The sequence below is a fragment of the Saccopteryx leptura genome, chromosome 5 (assembly GCF_036850995.1).
Source record: "Saccopteryx leptura isolate mSacLep1 chromosome 5, mSacLep1_pri_phased_curated, whole genome shotgun sequence".
In the NCBI taxonomy this organism is placed as follows: Eukaryota; Metazoa; Chordata; class Mammalia; order Chiroptera; family Emballonuridae; genus Saccopteryx; species Saccopteryx leptura.
In genome coordinates, this window is record NC_089507.1 from 159727256 (window position 1) to 159750156 (window position 22901).

Consider the following 22901-nt stretch of genomic DNA (forward strand, 5'->3'; position numbering starts at 1 on the left):
GTGAAAACCTCAACAGCATAAAAAAAGACCAGTCAAAAATGAAGAATTCACTAAGTGAAATAAAGAATAATTTACAGTGAAACAGGTAATAGAGTATATAAAGCCAAAAATCAAATTTGTCATTTAGAATATTAGGAAGCAAAAAACACCCAATCAGAACAGCAAAAAGGAAAAAAAAAATCCAAAAAAAAGTGGAAGACAATTTAAGAAATCTGTGGGACAACATCAAGCGTACCAACATTTGCATCATGTAAGTACCAAAAGAAGAAGAAAAAAACAAGAAATTGAAAACCTATTTGAAAAAATGACAGAAAACTTCCCTAACCTGGTGAGAAAAATAGACATACAAGTCCAGGAAGCACAGATATTTCCAAACAAGATGAACCCAAAGAGGCTAAAACCAAGACACATCATAATTAAAATGCAAAAGGTTAAAACAAAGAGAGAATCTTAAAAACAGCAAGAGAAAAGCAGTTAGTTAACTACAAGGGAGCTCCCATAAGACTGTCAGCTCATTTCTCAACAGAAACTTGGCAGGCCAGAAGAGGGTAGGAAGAAACATTCAAAGTGATGAACCAAGATTATTCTACCCAGAAAAGCTATCATTCAGAATTGAAGGAAAGATAAAGAGCTTCCCAGACAAGAAAAAAACTGAAGTTCATCAGCACCAAACCAGTACTATATGAAACATTAAAGGATCTTCATTAGGAGAATGAATAAAAGAAAATATGAACAAGAAAATGGCAATAAATACATATCTAAAAATAATTGGATCAAAAAAAAAAAATAGATGAACAAGCAGAACAGAAAGCGGCTCATAGATACAGAGACCATTTTGACAGATTCCAGATGGGAGAGGAGTTGGGGGATGGGTGAAAAAGGTGAAGGGATTAGAAGTACAAAATGGTAATTACAGCACAGTCATGGGGATGTAAAGTACAGCATAGGGAATATATTCTAATTACTATGTATGGTGTCAGATGGATGCAAGATTTATCAGATGATTCCTTAGTAAGTTATGTAATGTCTAATCACCAGGGTGTACACCTGAAACTAATATAATAATGCGTGTCAACTGTAATTGAAAAATAAAAATGACTTTAAAATGAAAAAATATATATATATACATAAACTGTTCTTCCTTTTTTCACCAAGAAAGTAACAATTAAAAAGTTACTAACCTATTTCTTGCTCTTGCCATGCTCTTTGATTTTCTCCTTTCAAAGCGTTCTTCATCAGAAGAAGTTGTGTCACTACTATGAATAGCATGCTTCTTTCTCCTATTTAAAAAAAAATTCTTAAAATTATTACAGAAGCCAACGATTTTTTATTACATACATTCATCCATTCATTTAGTAATGGTTATTAAGCTCCTTGCACTTATGCAGTATACAATGAAAAAAGTATAAACAGCAAGTTTCACAGAGAAAAAGAGAAAAAAAGGAGAATAGGGAGCCTACAATTTTTTTAAATAGGGTAGTTTAGGAAGGCACATGTAAAATGGCAATTATGCAAGCATATTCATTATATCATACTTTACAATAGCAAAGGACTGAAAACAACTCAATAAAGGACTAGTTTTAAAAATATAGTATATCTACAAATGTAATATTATCCAACTGCAGTCGTTGATCGCAGGAGTTAGATTCCAGAACCCCCCCCCATGATAGGCAAAAATCCTCAAACTAGTGACGTTATACTTATTTTATTATTTATATATTTTAAGGCTTTATAAACCCTCCCCACACTCTTATAAATCTTTCCCACACTGTTATTAACCTTTCCCACACTCTTATAAACACTTCCTGTGCTCTTAAACACTTTCTACACTCTTAAACCTACATAATTTTAACAACATGTAAAATTCTATCTGGGTACTTACTAGTAAATACTAACATGCTTTAATTAATTTTTTTTTACATTTTTTATATTGTTTTCAATTTTTTTAGGCTAGAAAATGCTTATTTTACTGCAAAAATAATTAAAATAATAAATATGTAAAAATACCTATATACTGCAAAATTCCTCAATACAAAATTAGATATATACAATTTAAAAATCCACGATATACTGAGACTGCAAAAAGTGAATAGTGAGCCTGACTAGGCAGTGGTGCAGTGGATAGAGCGTTGGACTGGGATGTGGAGGACCCAGGTTCGAGACCCCAAGGTCACCAGCTTGAGTGCGGGCTCATCTGGTTTGAGCAAAGCTCACCAGCTTGGACCCAAGGTTGCTGGCTTGAGCAAGGGGTTACTCAGTCTGCTGAAGGCCCACGGTTAAGCAATCAATGAACAACTAAAGTGTTGCAACAAAAAATTGATGATTAATACTTCTCATCTCTCTCTGTTCCTGTCTGTCTGTCCCTATCTATCCCTCTCTCTGACTCTCTGTAAATAAAAAAATAAAGTGAATAGTGATATGGCGAAGATAACTGTATTACATAAATGTGAAATTTCACTAAAGAGACAGTTAAAATAAATTGTGGAAAAAAAAGGTATAGGACAATGTACACAGTATATTTTATGCAGAAAGAAGGAGTAACAATAGATATGTGTATTTCCACATATATATGAACATATTGCAAAGGATATATAAATAACGATGTTAGTATGATAAAATGAGAGACTTCTGAGGCTAGAAAAAAACTTTTCTTTTTTAAACTTACTTTTTTTTTTTTTTTCAGAGAGAGTCAGAGAGAGGGATAGACAGGGACAGACAGGAACAGAGAGATGAGAAGCATCAATCATTAGTTTTTCATTGCACATTGCGACATCTTAGTTGTTCATTGTTTGTTTTCTCTTATGTGCCCTGACTGTGGGCCTTCAGCAGACCAAGTAACCCCTTGCTCAGGCCAGCAAGCTTGGGTCCAAGCTGGTGAGCTTTTGAGCAAACCAGATGAGCTCGTGCTCAAGCTGGCGACCTCGAGGTCTCAAACCTGGGTCCTTGGCATCCCAGTCCGATGCTCTATCCACTGCGCCACCGCCTGGTCAGGCTAGAAAAAAACTTTTAATGTTCATTTTATTTTAATTTCATTTACTGAATTTTAGAGGGAGAGAGAGAAATGCTTGTATGTGCCCTACCCAGGCATTAAACCCGCAACCTTGGCCTATCAGGACAACACCCTAACCAACTAACCTATCTGGCCAGGGCCTAAAACAATTTTCTTGAACAATGGGGAATAATACATTATCATTTCAGGAAACATAATTAGACATGATAAAATTTCAAACACAAAAGATTTCCTTTGTATCTACATGTAAAAGAAAGAAAAACCAAAAAAAGTAGTAAAGACTAACTACTAAACCAATGCTTTGAATGAAAGCAATGTGTGTCTCTTAGATTTACCTGTACAAAGGGACCAGAGAACTATGTAGCTTTAGAAAACATTATTGTTAAAACTAATTATTCCAGGCAAACTGAATCAGGAAGATAAGTCATATGCAGGACAATAATTATTAGTAACTAATTAAAGAAAGAAGCTATTTACATATGACCAATAAACATGAAAAAATGTTCAACATCACCATTTATCAAACCACAATGAAATATCACCTCACACCTGTCAAAGTGACTATCAATTAATAAGAAAACAAGAATTAGTGAGTCTGTGGAGAAAAGAAACCTTCATGCACTATTAGTGGGAATATAAAATGGTATAGTCACTATGGAAAATCACATGGAGGATCCCCAAAATGTTAAAAATGGAACTGCCAATATAACCCAGCAATTCGACTTTGGAGTATATATCTGAAGAATTTCAAAACACTAATTCGAAAAGATATATGCACCCCTGTGATCACAGTACTGTTATTTACAATTGCCAAGATATGGAAGCAACTCAAGCACCCATCAATAGTTGAGGGGATAAAAAACGTGTACATATATACAATGGAATATTACTCAGCAATAAAAAAATAAAATCTGATCACTTGCAACAACATGGATGGACCTTAGAAAGCAGTGTTTTTTCAACCACCAGTCCACCAGAAATTTCATGCCAGTCCACAAAAGAGTTAACCGCCCTGCTGTTGTATGAGGATCAAAGATTATAGACTCAATGACTCATACATACCGGCATCAGTCCACGGACACATGGTTGAAAAACACTAGCTTAGAGGGTATTGCACTAAGTGAAATAAGTCAGGTAGAGAAAGACAAACACCATATAATTTCACTTACATGTGCAATCTAAAGAACAAAATAAGTAAACAAACAACAGAAACAGACTCACAGATGTAGAGAATAAACTGTTGGATGCCAGAGAGAAGAGGGGTGGTTTAAGGGATGGGTGAAAAAGGTGAAGGGACTAAGAAGTACAAACTGGTAGTTACAGAAGGGTCATGGGGATGTAAAGTACAGCATAGTCAATAATATAGTAATAACTATGTATGGGACCAGATGGGCATTTGAATTATCAGGGGGACCACTTATAAATTATGTAACTGTCTAACCACTATGTATATGCCTAAAACTAATATAAAATAATATCAAATGTCAACTGTAACAGAAAAATAAAATTTTTTTAAAAAGAAAGATGCTATTTGTCCCTCCCTGGTATCATCATTTATACCATCAATACCTATATTATAATTAAAAGGCATAAAATTATGTATTATTTAAAGGATACAACTGCATCTAAATGACAGATGTAAATATTTCCTCCTTTCAAAAACCAACAAAACATACCTGATATGGCTTCTTCTTGCTGGAGACCTGTGAATATCAAACAGCGTATTTTCCCTCTTTTTTTGATGAGCTGGTACTTAAAAGAAAAACAGGATAATATAGAAATTAATAATAAAGTAAGTTGATGTATGAAAGGGGTAGAAATTCTCCCATTAACTTTCTGATTAGAAGCTAGTCATATGTTTTCAAGTTCTAAATAATGCCTAGAAGGAGCACAATAAAAAAGAAAAAACTTGTGCAGTAAGTTGTAAATATATATTCTAAAAAGATGTTAAATTAAGTCTTTGTAAGTATGGGTCAAACAAGGATTTCTTAGATATGATACCAAATGCACAATACTTTTTTTTAAAATTGATAAATTGAGAATTCTTCAAAATTATAAATTCTGCTCTTTGAAAGACACTGTAAAGAGGATTAAAAAACAAGCTATAGACTGAGAAATATTGCAAATCACATATCTGATAAAGGGCTGATATCCACAATGCATGAGAAACTCTCAAAATTCAATAATAAGAAAATAACTCAATTGAAAAAATGCATTAGAAATTTGAACAGACACTTCACCAGAGAAAACACTAGCAGATCATCACATAAAAAGATGCTCAAAATCATTAGTCAATAGGGAAATATAAATTAAAACTACAGTAAATACATATTAAAATTAATTTTTAAAACTGACCATAGTGTTGGCAAAAATATGAACCAAATATAGAAACTCTCATATACTCTTAGTGAGAGGGAGAAACAGTTGGCAATTTCTTAAAAATTTAAACATACCCTAACCATAAAACCTAGCCAATTCTACTCCTAGGTGATTATTTCTAAGAAACATGAATGAAAACATCTGTCTAACAAAGATTTTCTCATGAATGTTTATAAGAATTTTATTTATAATAGCCAACACTAGAAATGTCAATAATCCCAATATCCACAAAACAAATGAATGGATAAGCAAATTGTGATATATCCATACAATGGAATGCTACTCAGCAATAAAAAAAAAAAGCACAATACTGTTATGTTCAACAACATGGATAAATCATACAATAATTATGCTGAGTGAAAGAAGTCAGAAAAAAAAAAGATTGTGTAATCTATAGCAGTGGTCCCCACCCCCCGGGCCGCGGACCGGAGCGGCCCGTCAGCCATTTGGTACTGGTCCGCAGAGAAAGAATAAATAACTTACATTATTTCCGTTTTATTTATATTTAAGTCTGAATGATGTTTTATTTTTTAAAAATGACCAGATTCCCTCTCTTACATCCGTCTAAGACTCACTCCTGATGCTTGTCTCGGTCACGTGATACGTTGCCACCAAAATTAAACCCATAAACTAGCAAAATGAGTGAAAAACAAAATTCCATTGAAAGTTTTTTTGCGAAGTGGAAAAGGGCCAGTGAGGAGACAGAAGAAGAACCTACAACCTCGAAGAAAAAGAAGGCTTCATTTAACAGACAATACCAGGAGTCCTACTTGAAGTATGGATTTATTGCAACTGGTGATTCTCATGCACCAAGGCCGCTTTGCATAATATGTGGCTACTGGCTAAGTAATGAGGCAATGAAGCCTTCAAAACTGCTTCGCCACTTGGAGACCAAGCACCCTACTTTAAAAGACAAGCCTCCTGAGTATTTTGAAAGAAAAAAGCATGAACAAGAAGGACAGAAACAATTACTGGTGGCCACTACATCAATAAATGCGAGTGCACTGAGAGCATCATACTTGGTGGCTAATCGTATTGCTAAGGCTAAGAAGCCATTCACCATTGGTGAAGAATTGATCCTTGTAGCCACTAAAGACATTTGTCGTGAACTTCTAGGAGAGGCTGCGGTTAAAAAGATAGCACAGATGCCTCTTTTGGCTACCACCGTCACACGGCGCATTGAGGAAACAGCAGAGGACATTGAATCACAATTGTTGGAAAGGATTAATAAATCACTGTGGTACGCTCTCCAGGTTGATGAATCTACAGATATTGACAAGGCAATGCTACTTGTTTACATGCGTTACCTTTATCAAGAGGATGTACAGGAGGATATGTTATGTGCACTATCGTTGCCAACCAAAACCACAGCCGCAGAACTATTTAAATTGCTGGATGACTATACATCAGAAAACTGAAATGGTCTTTTTGTGTTGGCATATGCACAGATGGAGCTGCTGCCAAGACCGGAAGGATGTCTGGTTTAACTACTCGGATTAAGGAGGTTGCACCTGAATGCGAGTCTACACATTGTGTCATTCACAGGGAAATGTTAGCTAGCTGAAATATACCACCGGAACTTAACAGCGTATTGAATGATGTCGTTAAAGTTATTAACCACATCAAAGCACACGCCCTTCACTCGCGCCTGTTCGAGCAGCTTTGTGAGGAAATAAACGCGGAGCACAGACACCTTCTCTTGTACACAGAAATAAGATGGTTAACCCGAGGGAGGTCCCTGGCATGAGTGTTTGAATTACGAGAGCCGCTGCAGAGATTTCTCTCAGAAAAAAAGTCACTGCTAGCAGCACATTTAAGTGATGAGGAATGGGTCGCAAAACTCGCTTATTTGTGTGACATATTTAACCTCCTCAATGAACTCAATAGGTCACTTCAGGGGGAAATGACAACTGTCTTCAAGTTGGCAGATAAAGTGGCTGCATTTAAAGCCAAACTGGATTTGTGGGGACGACGCGTGAACAGGGGTATATTTGACATGTTTCAAACATTCGCGGGAATTTTGGAAGAGACTGAGCCCAAGCCTTCATTGTCCCAGCTGGTGCACGATCACCCGTATTTGCTTTTAAAAGAGTTTGAACGCTACTTCCCAACCACAAAAGACCCACAAATTGCCAAGGAATGGACCCGCGATCCATTTGTCAACAAACCAGGTGAATCCAGCGTGTCTAAGCAAGAAGAGGATCAACTACTGGAGATGGCAAATGACAGCGGCCTTAAAAATATGTTCGAGACTACAACTCTGCCAGTGTTCTGGATTAAAGTCATGGCAGAATACCCGGAGATCACCACAAAAGCACTAAAAACCCTGTTGGCATTTCCAACATCCTATTTGTGTGAAGTGGGATTTTCTGCAGTGACAGCAACCAAAACAAAATTACAGAATAGACTGGACATAACACACTTCGGGTGTCACTGTCTCCCATTACCCCTAGATGGGACCGTCTCATTGCAGAGAAACAAGCTCAGGGCTCCCACTGATTTAGCATTATGGTTGTTGAGAGACAGGCTACTATCGCTCATTCTATATAAACATTATAATAAATAACCCTTAACTTACAATATTCATAACAATGGTGAGTTGTATTTTTCATGCACTTTATATTTGTTTTTGTGTTGTGTCTTATTTTTAAGGCATGTTTAAACGTTACCATAGCGACTGGAAAGTGTTTGGAGGCAGAGAGGATGTTACTCATGTTCTGTTGTTGGTGCGATGTTAAGAAGACGCTTCTAATAAAGTTGCATACGAGTACACAGTGGATTCATGTTTATTTTTATTGTCATAGGTTCATGATTGGTAGCGAGCCTGAACCTATCATATTACATATTGATGTCAGACATGAAACGTTGTCAGAATAACAAATTTAAATACAGCCTGAATAATGAGGACATGCTCGTTCCTCCTTTAACTTAGCCCAATAAATATCGTAAGTTCGACAATTATGTTTAAAAATACCACAGTTTTTACGCCGATCGCATTTTATTTTGTGCATTTATCCGTCCCACCCTAAAGGCCGGTCCGTGAAAATATTTTCTGACATTAAACCAGTCCGTGGCCCAAAAAGGGTTGGGGACCACTGATCTATAGTGAAGAAAGCAGATCAGATCAGTGACTGCCTAAGGACTGGGAGGGGGGAGGCACAAAAAGGTTAGGAATAAATTACAAATAGGCAGACTGAAATTTTGGGGGTTGATGAACATGTTCATTATCTTGCCTGTGGTGATAGTTTCATAGGAATATACCTAAGGAATTTCAAACATGCCAACTTACACACATCAAATATGTGTAATGGCAATGGACTATAGTTCACTATACCTCAATAAGTTTTTTTTTTCAATCCAGAAAAATGGTTCACAGTCTTTTTTTAGTTCCAAAACACCTCCCCCATCATTAACAGGATTTTCTGTGATAGAGATTATTAAGTAGAGAAGTATCCACATACTTGAGCAAGCTTCTAATGAGATAACTCTGACAGACCCCTTTCAGAGAATCAATAATTGTTTTTAGAAAATAGAGGAGTTTGAATAAAAAGATCTAGGTTCTTCCTTGAAAGCATTATACTAAGTGAAAGAAACTAAACACAAAAGGTCACTTACAGGCAAATCTAAAGAGACAAAAAGCACAGTAATAGTTGTTAAGGACTGAGGGAGGGGAAAAAGTGTAGAAGTAGTAAAATGTTCTGGAATTAGATAATGATGATGACTGCACACACTTGTGAATACACAAAAAAACCAATGAATTGTGCATATTAAAAACCAGCAAAAATGGTGAATCTCATATGTAAATTATATCTCAATTTTTAAAAATTTGCAGGGAATCAAAAGTGATGAAATTTCCTAAGAGCTAGAAAAAGTCAATAAAATAATCCATGTGGACTTTATTAGTTGCCATTAGATTTAAATATTTTCCTTTAAAAAAAAACCCTAAACTGTTATTGGCCAAGCTGCAGCCATGTACCACTTTTGGGACTAAATTACTCAACCACTGGGAACATAGACAGACTTGTCCTAAAGAACTGCTGTAAGTGGAAGTACTCAATAAAGTAATACAAAAGAACAGCATTTATTATTAAATTTACAGTTCTTTAAATAAAATGTACGTGCTCTATGTAATCCTATAATATTGCAACTAAGAATTCAATTTTATCCCTATTGTGTGTGTAAATAGAAGTCTATGCAAGAAAAGATATATGGAACCAACTAGAGATTTCATTCTTTTAAATTCAACAACGTTAATTTTTTAGAGATGGAGCAGAATAAGCTACTCAACTACAAAAAGAAAGAAGTTATTTAGAGTCTCCTACCTATTGGAGGTGCTTGGTATCGATCCACTGTTTTCCTTTGTCTCAAATTATATGGTCTATCATTTTCTTCTCCTTCTGCCTCTTCAACTTCTATATCTCCATCCTCCTCTTGAGATTCTAGTTTCCCCCATACAAAAGAAAAAAAGCACTATTTTAATCCACAGGATTGGTCTACTCTAGAACGGAATATTTACATTTTATCTTTTACTCTTTCTGCACAGGTGACATTTAAAAGTATCAATATTTTATGATACAGCATAAATCAATAAAATTAAAAATCAACCTAGATAGATGTAAAAGAAAATTCCTTTCCTACAAATAATTAATAATAGTTTTCTGCTAATGAAGCACTATGGTCATATTTTACCTCTTTTTAATTTTTTTTATTGATTGATTTTAAAGAGGGGAGGGGGGAGGAAAAGAGAGGAACATAGATCTCTTCCTGTATGTGCCCTAACCAGGGATTAAACCAGCAACCTCTGCACTTCAGGACGATCTAACCAACCGAGCTATCTGACTAGGGCCATATTTGACCTCTGGATTTACTTATGATTCAGAATTTTACTACAGCAAACTTCATTCAATGGCCATTTAACCAGTGAATTAGATTAGTATTCAAATACCATTTGGCAGTTCAAAAAGTGTGTTTAAAAGATAATTGCTAATGTTACAACAAAAGTGATTTTTGTTGGCACTGTAATAAGTTTGTTAGGCCTACTGACAACAGGTAAGCATGGATTAGTTACATTTGGTAGAAAAATGCAGGTAGGAATTGGGAGTATGGAGCAGTTTTCCGGGGTATTGATAATACTGTAGTTTATTTCTTGACATTAGTGATTGCCTTATGATAATTCACCTAGCTATAGGTGGAAACAATAAATTACACCGAAGTCCTAAAAGTTTTATTTTTAAAAAGCGGTTTAAAAAAATTGTTTGGTTATAGCTGTGATATGTCATCTATTACAGTTTAATAACATGTTAATGAAAATTCATAGGCTTAAGCTCCGTAAGTGCAATATACTTTATGATTAACTTTTGACCACAAGAATTATCAATATTACATAAAATATTAAGGCATAGGAAAAATGTTTTAATTGCCAGTGATAATAAAAAAAAGACTAAAAATGCAAAGGACTTTACATTTTATTCATGGCATCTGAAAGCTTACTCTAGGTTTTTAAATTTTTTATTATTAGGTTATAGAGAAAATCAGCAAATAAAATATTGTTTATCTAAATAATTACTTGTGCCCAAATAAGTTTCCTAAACATTAAAAAAAATACTTTCTAAAACAATGCCTGCACAATAACATTATTAACTATGGGAAGAAATTCCATAAGTGTCAAATCTACTTTGAAAACTCCACATATGTGTTCAGTTAATGAAAAGGCAAAAATCACATTATAAATCTGTCTCACCTATCCTGATTTTCTACAAAGGAAGCAATATGGAGATGCTAGCTGTAACACAATAATATGTGTTCAATAAAGTGCCCTCCTTAGAAATATCAGCTTTTCATAACCTGCTAAGAACACATTAATTACAAAACACATGAAATAAACCTTCTCCATTTAAGCTACACAAATAGAACTAGTAAGATTTCCTGGTAAAATACAAGTACCCTGCATTTACAATATACCAAATCTTCTAAAAATACACTTCAGTAAAGAGGCTAACTTCTACAGAATTAAATTCTACAGATGTACTGGTCATTAATTTATAATTCTTGGGGCAAATGTACTTCCATCATGTTCCCAGCTCTAGCTCTATAAATTCAGGGTTTTGTAGGTCTTCAGTTTGGAACCCAGACACGCCTCAGAAAAGTAGAACCCACTCTTACTAGTACCACCAGTCCCTCTTTATCTGAACTTCACCATTCACCAGTTTATAACTAAATTTGGGATCCCAATAATCAGAGATTTAAAGGCTATGGATAGAAGGTGACTTGAGATAGAGGCCATTAGAAGGTACCTAAATACAAAAGAGGTCTCGCATAACAAGCAAATTACTCTAGGTTTTTAAATTAGTTCACGGGAAAGACCAGATATATTTTATCTTTCCTTCCACTTCAACTTTCTAGGATTTATTTCATAAAGTGTTTTACAAACCTTCTTCTTCTCCTTCAGTAGAGACTTCATGATGATTCTGTATTCCATAGCTATTTCTTCTCAGTGACTTTCTTCGCCTTTTCACTCTTGAATACATATCCATGTTTTCCTTTTAAAGAAAGAAATCTGTCAAGTATTAACATGAAATTTATTCCTGGTTATAAATATTATAACCCAATGGGACATGCTCACTCAATAAAATTTACTGAGCACCTATTAAGGCACAGATTCATGAAAACAGAGCTTCCTGAATTCAATAAATATAAGGAACAAGACAATAAATAAAACTTACAAAATATCTAAAAATTTTAAACTATAATGCCATGAGCTCTCTCAAATAAATTACAGGCTAGGATGAAGTAAACCACAGGTAAGTATAAAAGAAAGTAAAACAAGTTAAATGCCATAAGGAAAGGTACAAAGTAGAATTCAAAGAGAAGACTTCCTCATGGTAAGGGCAGGGAAAAGAGGAAAATTTGAAATGAACCTTGAAACAAGGTAGGATTGCATCAGTCCCGAACCAGAAATATTAAAGAGGTGTAAAAAATAGAAGAATGACTTGTTTATATTTGGGCAATGGAGAGTGAGAAGATAAAGCTGAAATCAGGTTGGCCCTGGCCGGTTGGCTCAGTGGTGGAGCGTCGGCCTGGCGTGCAGGAGTCCTGGGTTCAATTCCTGGCCAGGGCACACAGGAGAAGCACCCATCTGCTTCTCCACCCCTCCTCATCTCCTTCCTCTCTGTCTCTCTCTTCCCCTCCCGCAGCCGAGGCTCCACTGGAGCAAAGTGGGCCCGGGCGCTGAGGATGGCTCCATGGCCTCTGCCTCAGGCACTAGAATGGCTCTGGTTGCAGCAGAGTGACGCCCCAGATGAGCAGAGCATCACCCCCTGGTGGGCATACCAGGTGGATCCCAGTCGGGCGCATGCAGGAGTCTGACTGCCTCCCCGTTTCCAACTTCAGAAAAATACAAAAAAAAAAAAAAGTTGAAATCAGGTTACGAAAGCCAAAGTATTTTTAATGAATTCAGTACACAACACAAAACTATTAAAGGTTCATGTCAGAAAAGTTATAGAATCGGAGCTATACTTTCAGGTGACTTTTCTGGCAAAAGCATAGAGATGATCCTTTTTGTTTTGTTTTAATTTTTCCACTGATTTTGAGAGAGAAAGAGAAGCATCAAGTTGTTGTGTCACTTGGTTGTTCCATTTAGTTGTGTACTCACTGATTGCTTCTAGACATGCCCTGATCGGGGGTCGAACCATGACATCTAGCATGCCAGGTCAACGCTTTATTCACTGAACCACCCAGCCAGGGCTGAGGAGATCTTTAGAGGAAGGTTGTGGCAAAGTAGGGTATGGATAAAGAAGCAAGAATGCAATAAAATCCCAAGCTAAAAACAAAGAAGGAACAATGCTGTTAACCCAAAAAACTCCAAATAGTGTTCATTCTCCCTTTTTATTCCTCAATAAAAATTAAAAATTGCAAAGGTTGTTGAAGTTAGGATACTCACAAATTCTGTATCTGTCCACATTCGAAGTCGTTCCACTTCTCCTGATCGACGATTTCGTCTTATGTTAATGTTGTCCATTTCCTGCAGTACAGCTTCGGCAGTACTACAACCATATAATAAAAGTAGGGTTTAGACTATTGTGGAACCACAGACTTTGTCGTCCATGTAAAGGAGATCTTCACCAAAGCATAACTGAATCATCTCTGTTTATGTCACTGTACTTAACAACCTTTTCTCAACTGTCATCCATCAAAAGTTAATGCTTCCAGAAAAGATGGAACCAAAATATCTTCTACCTTAATATATTTATAAAAGTAAAACTTACAAAATAAGAGACTTATGTTTATAAGGTTTCAAATATTTAAATCCAGAATGTCACTACAAATAGCTAATTACCAGACCCATGACACTGAAAAAATAATAATTTAATCTTTTTATTTGAAGATGGTGCTAAGAATTATATAGGATAAAGGATTTGTAAAATGTTTAAAACCAAGAAGGTAATAGAACAGGTATTTTTAGAAATTAGAGAACAATGACACCCACCAAACACATGCTGACATTACTACATTTTATCTTTTAAACACTATTATTTCCAGACACTGATCTAAGTATTTAACAAACCTACATCTGACACTAATACAAAACAATAATGAATGTAAACTGTAATAGAAAAATGTAAAAAGAAAGAAAAAAAAAATAGGCCCTGGCCAGATAGCTCAGTTGGTTAGAGCATCATCCCAGAACACAGAGGTTGCCGGTTCAATCCCTGGTCAGGGCACATACTGACCTCCCTCCTCCAGCACTTTGCAAGGATTAAGTAGGATAATTTATTATCTGCGAAGAATGAGACACTGAGCAATTAGCTAGGCTGACTTTCCAGCTATATCCTACATACTCAGTCTAAAAAAGACCTTTAATTCAAAATCTGAACTAAGCAAAACTATATTATCAATAATAGAACTTAATGTTGCTTGAAAATTGTCAAGAATACAAATGTTAAATGAGGAAATATTAAATGACTATGGTGAAGATACAATAAAATTACTTTTTATAGTATCTATATACAAGAGCTTTAAAAGAATGAGAAAAATTTAGCTGTTACATAAATTGTTTTAAATCTAGTAAACTGACTAGAAACTGACAATCATTGCTAACTGCTGTTAATTCAAATTACATTATAAAATAACTATTTATTACATAGTGCTTAAAGTTATTTTTAAAAACATAACTGTCTTAAAAATCAAATCATTAAATGAAACTGCTTTCTGCATAAGCACTCATACCTATTCACTAGTTGATCAAATAACAAACTCTGGTTCACGCTTTCAAATCTGTTTTTCCTGGAACGACAACTTTTTCTGACTTCCATGTCACCATTTATACAAGAAAGGTCTCCATCTCCCTTCTTTTCCGCTCGAAGGGGATGGCTTCGAAGGGCTACAAGAAGAGAGATATTTCCATTTCAAAGTACAGAGTATAAAAAGAAAGTAAAAAAATCAAAACTTTACTTTTAAAAAACTACAAAATGTTTAGCATAACCTCACAAAATCGCATTAATATCCAATCATCTAAAATTTCTAATGCTTACAATATGTCATAATTTAAATTATTTCCCTTGTACTGATTTTTCAACATTTAACAATTAATTTGTATTTATTATGACTGAAATCCAGTCATTCCCAACTGTTAGCTGAGTATTCTAGTAAATCACTCTATTTCACCCCACTTTAATGTTTTGACAACATTCTAAGAATTTCAGTACTAACCAGTTTCATAACAGAATACTCACATAAGCTACTATGTCCGTTTGGTAATGTAGCACCAGGCTGAGAAGTTAACCTAGAACACAATTACATTTAATATTCAGACACATCAACATTCATTTAAAGACGCAAAAAATGCAATAATGGTGGAATCATTTGAATCTTTAAAATGTCAGTAAATATAGTATTATTTTTTTTTTAAAGAGTAAAGTCTTTCTTACTCTAACACTGATAATATACCAATTAATAAAATATACTGAGTCACTTCATTACTTCAAGAACAGCTTTAAGCCCTGGTCAGTTGGCTCAATGGTAGAACATCAGCCCAGTGTGTGAAAGTACCACATTCAATTCCCAGTCAGGGCACACAGGAGAAGCACCTATCTGCTCCTCCCCCTCTCGCTTCTCTCTCTCTCTTTCTCTCTCTCTCTCTCTACTCCTCCCATCCTGCAGCTATGGCTCAATTAGAGTGAGTTGGCCCCAGGCGCTGAGGATGGCTTCATGGCCTCCGCTTTAGGCACTAAAAATATGGCTCCAGATGCAATGGAGCAGCAGCCCCAGATAGGCAGAGCCTATCCTAGTGGGCTTGCCGGTTTGGTTGGAGTGCATGGGGGAAGCATCTCTGCCTCCCCTCCACTCACTGAAAAAACAAACAAACTAACAAAAAAACAACCATCTTTAATAATAGAACTCACTCTCTTTAACTCTGTAAGTAAAAATCCAATAAAAAGGCTTAAGCCTAACATGTACCATAAATTAACTCAGGCCATTTAGTAGCAACTGTTGTAGACATTTACTATTGATTTGGTTGACAAAATAAAATTGAAACAACAAATACATTCAAACAAGAATTAGTAAGAAGAAAAAAGTACTTGAACACCAATACCACTTAAAAGTTTCTTCAAATATTTTACTGCACATTCTAAACTGACAAAAAAAACTTAATTTCTCAAAACAGTCACTGTATAATTCTCCCTTTTGGGTGAGGAAGAGAAACATCAAAGAAGAGATACTTAAATGGTCATCAAAGCATAAAGACCTATGAAAAAAGTAAGCATATGCTTTATTATATTGAGAGTTAAAAAAATAAATTGATACATAAAAGAGATGTCAGTATAAACTCAATAGTTTTTTTGAAAAATCCAACAATTATTATTTTCAAAGTTAAAAAAGAAATCAATGGGAGGACATTAAGAAAATAGAAAAAATATATAATTCTCTTCTACTATCTATGTAATTTGCACAAATTTTTTTTTTTTAAAGAAATTTTTGAGGAGTTTATTAGCTGGCTAGCTACATGGGGCACAATCCCGAATCATGTCGGGCAAAATATTTGGTTGTTTCTCTTTTTGTGATTTTTTTTTTTAGAAACTGTTGATACTTTATACCAACAGCCTTGCACAAATTTTAACTAAAATATTCTAACATTTCACTCTGGCCAGAAAGCTCAGTTAGTAAGAGCACTGTCCCAACATGCAGAGGTTGCCAATTTGATCCCTCATTAGGGCACATACAAAACAGATTGATGTTTCTGTCCCTCTCTTTCTCTCTCCCTTCTTCTAAAGTCAAATAAAAAAATTAAAAATTAAATACTCTAACATTTCTGGTTATTGTCAATTATAAATATCCCTGTCTAGTAAAGATCACAACGAGGATGATTAAAAAAATGAATGGCCTGACCAGGCGGTGGCACAGTGGACAGAGAGTAGGACTGGGATGCGGAGGACCCAGGTTCAAGACCCCAAGGTCAAGAGCTTGAGCGCGGACTCATCTGGTTTGACCAAAGCTCACCAGCTTTGACCCAAGTTTGCTGGCTCAAGGGGTTACTCGGGCTGCTGAAAGCCCGAAGTCAAGGCACATGTGAGAGAGCAATCAATGAACTAAGGTGTTGCAATGTGCAATGAAAAACTAATGATTGATGCTTCTCATCTCTCCATTCCTGTCTGTCTGTCCCTCTCTCTCTCTCCCTGTGTAAAAAAATTAATTAATTAATTAATTAATTAAAATATATATATATATATGAATGGCCTGACCAGGCGGTGGTGCAGTGGATAGAGCATCAGACTGGGATGCAGAGCACCCTGGTTCGAGACCCTGAGGTCGCCACCTTGAGCGCGGGCTCATCTGGTTTCGCAAAAGCCTACCAGCTTTAACCCAAGGTCACTGGGTCCAACAAGGGCTTACTCAGTCTGCTGAAGGCCTGCGGTCAAGGCACATATGAGAAAGCAATCAATGAACAACTAAGGTGTTGCAACATGCAATGAAAAACTAATGATTGATGCTTCTCATCTCTCTCTGTTCCTGTCTGTCTATCCCTCTCTCTGACTCACTCTCTGTCTCTGTAAAAAATACATAAATAAATAAATATATAAAATTTTTTAAAAGTTTATAAAAATAAACAAACAAACAAATAAATAAATAATAAAAAACATGAATGAAGGCCCTGGCCAGTTGGTTCAGTTGTAGAATGTCGGCCTGGCGTGCGGGAGTCCCGGGTTCGATTTCTGGCCAGGGCACACAGGAGAAGCGCCCATCTGCTTCTCCACCCCTCCCCCTCTTCTTCCTCTCTGTCTCTCTCTTCCCCTCCCGCAGCCAAGGCTCCACTGGAGCAAAGTTGGCCCGGGCGCTGAGGATGGCTCTGTGGCCTCTGCCTCAGGCACTAGAATGGCTCTGGTTGCAACAGAGCAACGTCCCAGATGGGCAGAGCATCACCCCCTGGTGGGCGTGCCGGATGGATCCTGGTTGGGCACATGCGGGAGTCTGTCTGACTGCTTCCCCATTTCCAACTTCAGAAAAGTACAAATAAATAAATATATATATATATATATATATATGAAAAATAAATATATATATAAATGAAAACTCCAACTACTACGTGTCTTCAAACTGTCAAAAAAACAAAAACTCCAGCCCTCCTTTCCCAAAAAAACAACAAATCTATCTTTGTCTAATATACTACCTCTTAAAAAGTATTTCATTTTAGCACCTTTGTATACCAAGTACACAATTCTCCTGATATATGAATTTTACTATAAAGCATTAAAATTGATGCATTACATGATATTCCTTAGAAGATTATATATGTGGAATTCTTTAAAATCAATCTGAAAATCCACTTAATACTAAATAGAAAAATCAATTTTATTCATAAATATACTTTGGCTTAGAACCCAACATAAAATTAACTCAATCTGATCAATTTCTTCACAAGTTTTCACACCAAATGAATTTTAGTTATATACAAAGCTGAGTGGTTAAAATTATATAGTTAAATTATTCAAAAGAGTAAGATGCTAACCTAAACTATTTCCACAAAAAATCTACAACTTTTCTGAACAGCAACAACCCTGGGGGAAAAAAAGCACAGTAAGTTCTTTGTCCCATTGATTAAGATGATGCTTATTACTTGGTTTTTATTTCTTTGCCAATGAGAGATGTTTTATGGAAGGAGAGGACACACATGTTCTTCAATCTAATTACCTTATAATCACAGATTATTGTCATCATTTTATCATTTCTCTTTATAAAAAATATTTTTTATTATTAATTTTAATGGAGTGACTTTGATAAATCAGGGTACATATGTTCAGAGAAAACATCTCCAGGTCATTTTGACATTTGATTATGTTGCATACCTATCACCCAAAGTCAAATTGTCTTCCATCACCTTCTATCTGGTTTTCTTTGTGCACCCCCACCCCCGTAACCACGACCCTCTTGTCCATGTCTCTGAGTCTCATTTTTATGTCCCACCTATGTATGGAATCATATATCTTAGTTTTATCTGATTTACTATTTTACTCAGCATAATGTTATCAGGTCCATCCATGTTGTTATAAATGATCTGATGTCATCATTTCTTATGGCTGAGTAGTATTCCATAGTATATATGTACCAAAGCTTTTTAATCCACTCGCCCACTGACAGACACTTGGGCTGTTTCCAGATCTTCGCTATTGTGAACAATGCTGCCACAAACATGGGGGTGCATTTCTCCTTTTGAAACAGTGCTATGGAGTTCTTGGGGTATATTCCTAAAAGTGGGACAGCTGGGTCAAAAGGCAGTTCGATTTTTAAATTTTTTTTTCGATTTTTAATTTTTTGAGGAAATTCCACACTGTTTTCCACAGTGGCTGCACCAGTCTGTATTCCCACCAGCAGTGCAGGAGGGTTCCCTTTTCTCCACATCCTCACCAGCACTTACAATGTGTTGTTTTGTTGATGAGCACCATTCTGACTGGTGTGAGGTGATATCTCATTGTGGTTTTAATTTGCATTTCTCTAATGATTAGTGATGTTGAGCATTTTTTCATATCCCTATTGGCCATCTGTATGTCCTCTTTGGAGAAGTGTCTATTCATTTCTTATGCCCATTTGTTGATTGGATTATTTGTCTTCCTGGTGTTGACTTTTACAAGTTCTTTATAAATTTTGATTAACCCTTTATCAGATGTATTGTCGAATATGTTCTCCCACTGTGTAGTTTGTCTTTTTATACAGTTCTTATTGTCTTTAGCTGTGCAAAAGCTTTTTAGTTTGATATAGTCCCATTTGTTTCTCCTGTCTTTTATTTCACTTGCCCGTGGAGATAAATCGGCAAATATACTGCTGCAAGAGACGTCAGAGAGCTTACATTACAGCCTATGTTTTCTGCTAAGATGCTTATGGTTACACAGCTTACATTTAAGTCTTTTATCCATTTTGAGTTTATTTTTGTGAATGGTGCAAGTTGGTGGTCTAGATTCATTTTTTTGCAGGTAGATGTCCAATTTTCCCAACACCATTTATAAAGAGGCTCTCTCTACTCCATTGTATGCTCTTACCTCCTTTGTCAAATATCAGTTGTCCATAAAAGTGTGGGTTTATTTCTGGGTTCTCTGTTCTGTCCACTTATCTATATGCCTGTTCTTATGCCACTACCAGGCTGTTTTGAGTACAATATAGCCTTGTAGTATAACTTGATATCAGGAAGTGTGATACCTCCCACTTTATTCTTCCTTTTCAAGATTGCTGAGGCTATTCGTGTTCTTTTTTGGTTCCATATAAAGTTTTGGAATATGTGTTCTATATCTTTGAAGTATGTCATTGGTATTTTAATTGGTATTGCATTGAATTTATAAATTGCTTTGGGTTATATAGACATTTTAGTGATGTTTATTCTTCCTAACCATGAGCACGGTATATGCTTCCACTTGTTTGAATCTTCCTTGATTTCTTTTATCAGTTTTATCAATATAATTTTCCGAGTACAAGTCTTTAATCTCCTTGGTTAAATTTACTCCTAGGTACTTTACTTTTTTGGTTGCAATAGTGAAGGGGATTCTTTCCTTAATTTCCTTCTGACAGTTCATTGTTGGTGTATAAAAATGCCTCTGATTTCTGAGTATTAATTTTGTATCCTGACTATATTGCTGAATTCATTTACCAGGTCCAGTAGTTTTTTTGACTGAGACTTTAGGGTTTTCTATATACAATATCATGTCATCTGCAAATAATGAGTTTTACTTCTTTTCCAATTTGGTTGCCTTTTATTTCTTCTTCTTGTCTGACTGCTGTGGCTAGGGCTTCCAGAACTATGTTGAATAAGTGTGGTGAAAGGGGGCACCCCTGCCTTGTTAAGGGGATCTTAAGGGGATTCCTTTTAATTTTTACCTACTGAGTATGATGCTGGCTGTGGGTTTGTCATAGGTGGCCTTTATGATGTTGAGATATGTTCCCTGTATTTCCACTTTACTGAGAGTTTTGATCATGATGGGTGCTGGATTTTATCAAATGCTTTCTCTGCATCTATTGAAATTATCATGTGGTTTTTCTCCTTCCTTTTGTTTATGTGATGAATCACATTGATAGATTTGCAAATATTGTACCTGCCTTGTCTCCACAGAATAAATCCCACTTGATCATGATGTATGATTTTTTTCATATACTACTAGATCCGATTTGCTAATATTTTGTTGAAGATTTCAGCATTTAAATTCATCAGGGATATTGGCCTATAATATTCTTTCTTTGTGTTGGCTTTGCCTGGTTTTTGGAATCAGAATTATGCTTTATGCTCGCCTCATAAAAGGAACTTGGAAGTCTTCCTTCCTCTTGAATTTTTTGAAATAGCTTGAAAAGGATAGGAGTTAGTTCTTCTTTGAATATTTGGTAGAATTCACTTGTGAAGCCATCAGGCCCAGGACTTTTCTTTGTTGGGAGTTTTTTGATAGCTATTTCGATCTCATTTGTTGTAATCAGTCTGTTTAGGTTTTCTGATTATTCCAGATTAATTTTTGGAAGATTATATGTTTCAAGGAATTTGTCCATTTCATCTAGGTTGTCTAATTTTTTGCATACAGTTCTTCATAGTATTTTCTTACAATATTTGTATTTCTGTTGTGTCAGTTGTTATTTCTCCACTCTCATTTCTAATTTTATTCATTTGAGTCCTCTTTCTTTCTTGGTGAGTCTGGTTAAAGGTTCATCAATCTTGTTTACCTTTTCAAAGAACCAGTTCCTGGTTTCATTGATCCTCTGTATTGTTTCTTTAGCCTCTATGTCATTTATTTCCACTCTGATTTTTATTATTTATTTCCTTCTACTAGCTCTGGGCTTTACTTGCTGTTCTTTTCTAGTTCTTTTAGATGCAGGGTCAAGTTGTTTATTTGAGCTTTTTCTAGCTTCTTAAGGTATGCCTACAATGTTATGAACTTCCCTCTCAGGACTGCTTTTGCTGTGTACCATAAATTTTGAGTTGAGCCTGACCAGGCGGTGGCGCAGTGGATAGAGCATCAGACTGGGATGCAGAGGACCTAAGTTCGAGACCTCGAAGTCGCCAGGTTGAGCGCAGGCTCATCTGGTTTGAGCAAAAGTTCACCAGCTAGGACCCAAGTTCGCTGGCTCGAGCAATGGGTTACTCGGTCTGTGAAGGCCCACAGTCAAGGTATATATGAGAAAGCAATTAATGAACTAAGGTGTTGGAACATACGACGAAAAACTAGTGATTGATGCTTCTCATCTCTCTCTGTTCCTGTCTATCTGTCCCTATCTATCCCTCTCTCTGACTCTCTCTGTCTCTGTAAAAAGAAAAAAAATAAAATGCCTTTAAAAAATTTTTTTTGAGTTGATGTATGCTCATTATCATTCATTTCTAGGAAATTTTTTATTTCCTCTTTGATCTCATTGTTAACCCATGCATTATTAATAACATGCTATTTAGTTTCCAAGTGTTTGAGTATTTTTCAGTTTTTCTGTTGTGGTTCATTTCTAGTTGCATGCCACTGCGATCAGAGAAAATGCTTGATATGATTTCAATCTTCTTAAATTTGTTGAGACCGCTTTTGTGCCCTAACATGTGGTCTATCCTAGAAAATGTACCATGAGCACTTGAAAAGAATGTATATTCTGCTGCTTTAGGGTGAAAGGTTCTGAAGATATCTATTAAATCAAGTTGATCTAGTGTGTCCTTTAAGTCTGCTGTTTCTTTATTAATTTTCTTTCTTGAGGATCTATGCAGTGATGTTAGTAGGGTATTGAAATCCCTTACTATTATAGTACTGCTGTTGACCTCGCCCTTTATATCCATCAAAGTATGCTTTATATATTTAGGTGCTCCTATATTAGGAGCGTAGATATTTATAATGGTTATCTCTTTCTGTTTGATTGCTCCCTTTATCATTATGTAGTGATCTTCTTTATCTCTTTGTTTTAAAGTCCATTTTGTCTGCTATAAGTATTGCTACCCCAGCTTTTTTTTCATTCCATTTGCATAAAATATTTTTTTCCATCCTTTTACCTTCAGTCTATGTGCATCTTTTGTATTAAG

At 35.6% G+C, this 22901-nt stretch overlaps 1 protein-coding gene across 5 annotated transcripts in view; it reads right to left on the reverse strand.

Moving 5' to 3' along the window:
• Nucleotides 1–22901, reverse strand: part of ATAD2B (ATPase family AAA domain containing 2B) — a 160683-nt gene that overhangs the window by 109559 nt on the left and 28223 nt on the right. For all 5 annotated transcript variants that reach the window (XM_066386307.1, XM_066386306.1, XM_066386304.1 and 2 more), the window contains exons 3-9: nucleotides 15121–15170; nucleotides 14615–14768; nucleotides 13329–13431; nucleotides 11820–11928; nucleotides 9712–9828; nucleotides 4687–4762; nucleotides 1182–1280 (exon numbers count right to left, since the gene is read on the reverse strand). In XM_066386307.1, coding sequence (XP_066242404.1) covers nucleotides 1182–1280; nucleotides 4687–4762; nucleotides 9712–9828; nucleotides 11820–11928; nucleotides 13329–13431; nucleotides 14615–14768; nucleotides 15121–15170 — 708 coding nt within the window. The remainder of the gene's footprint in view (nucleotides 1–1181; nucleotides 1281–4686; nucleotides 4763–9711; nucleotides 9829–11819; nucleotides 11929–13328; nucleotides 13432–14614; nucleotides 14769–15120; nucleotides 15171–22901) is intronic.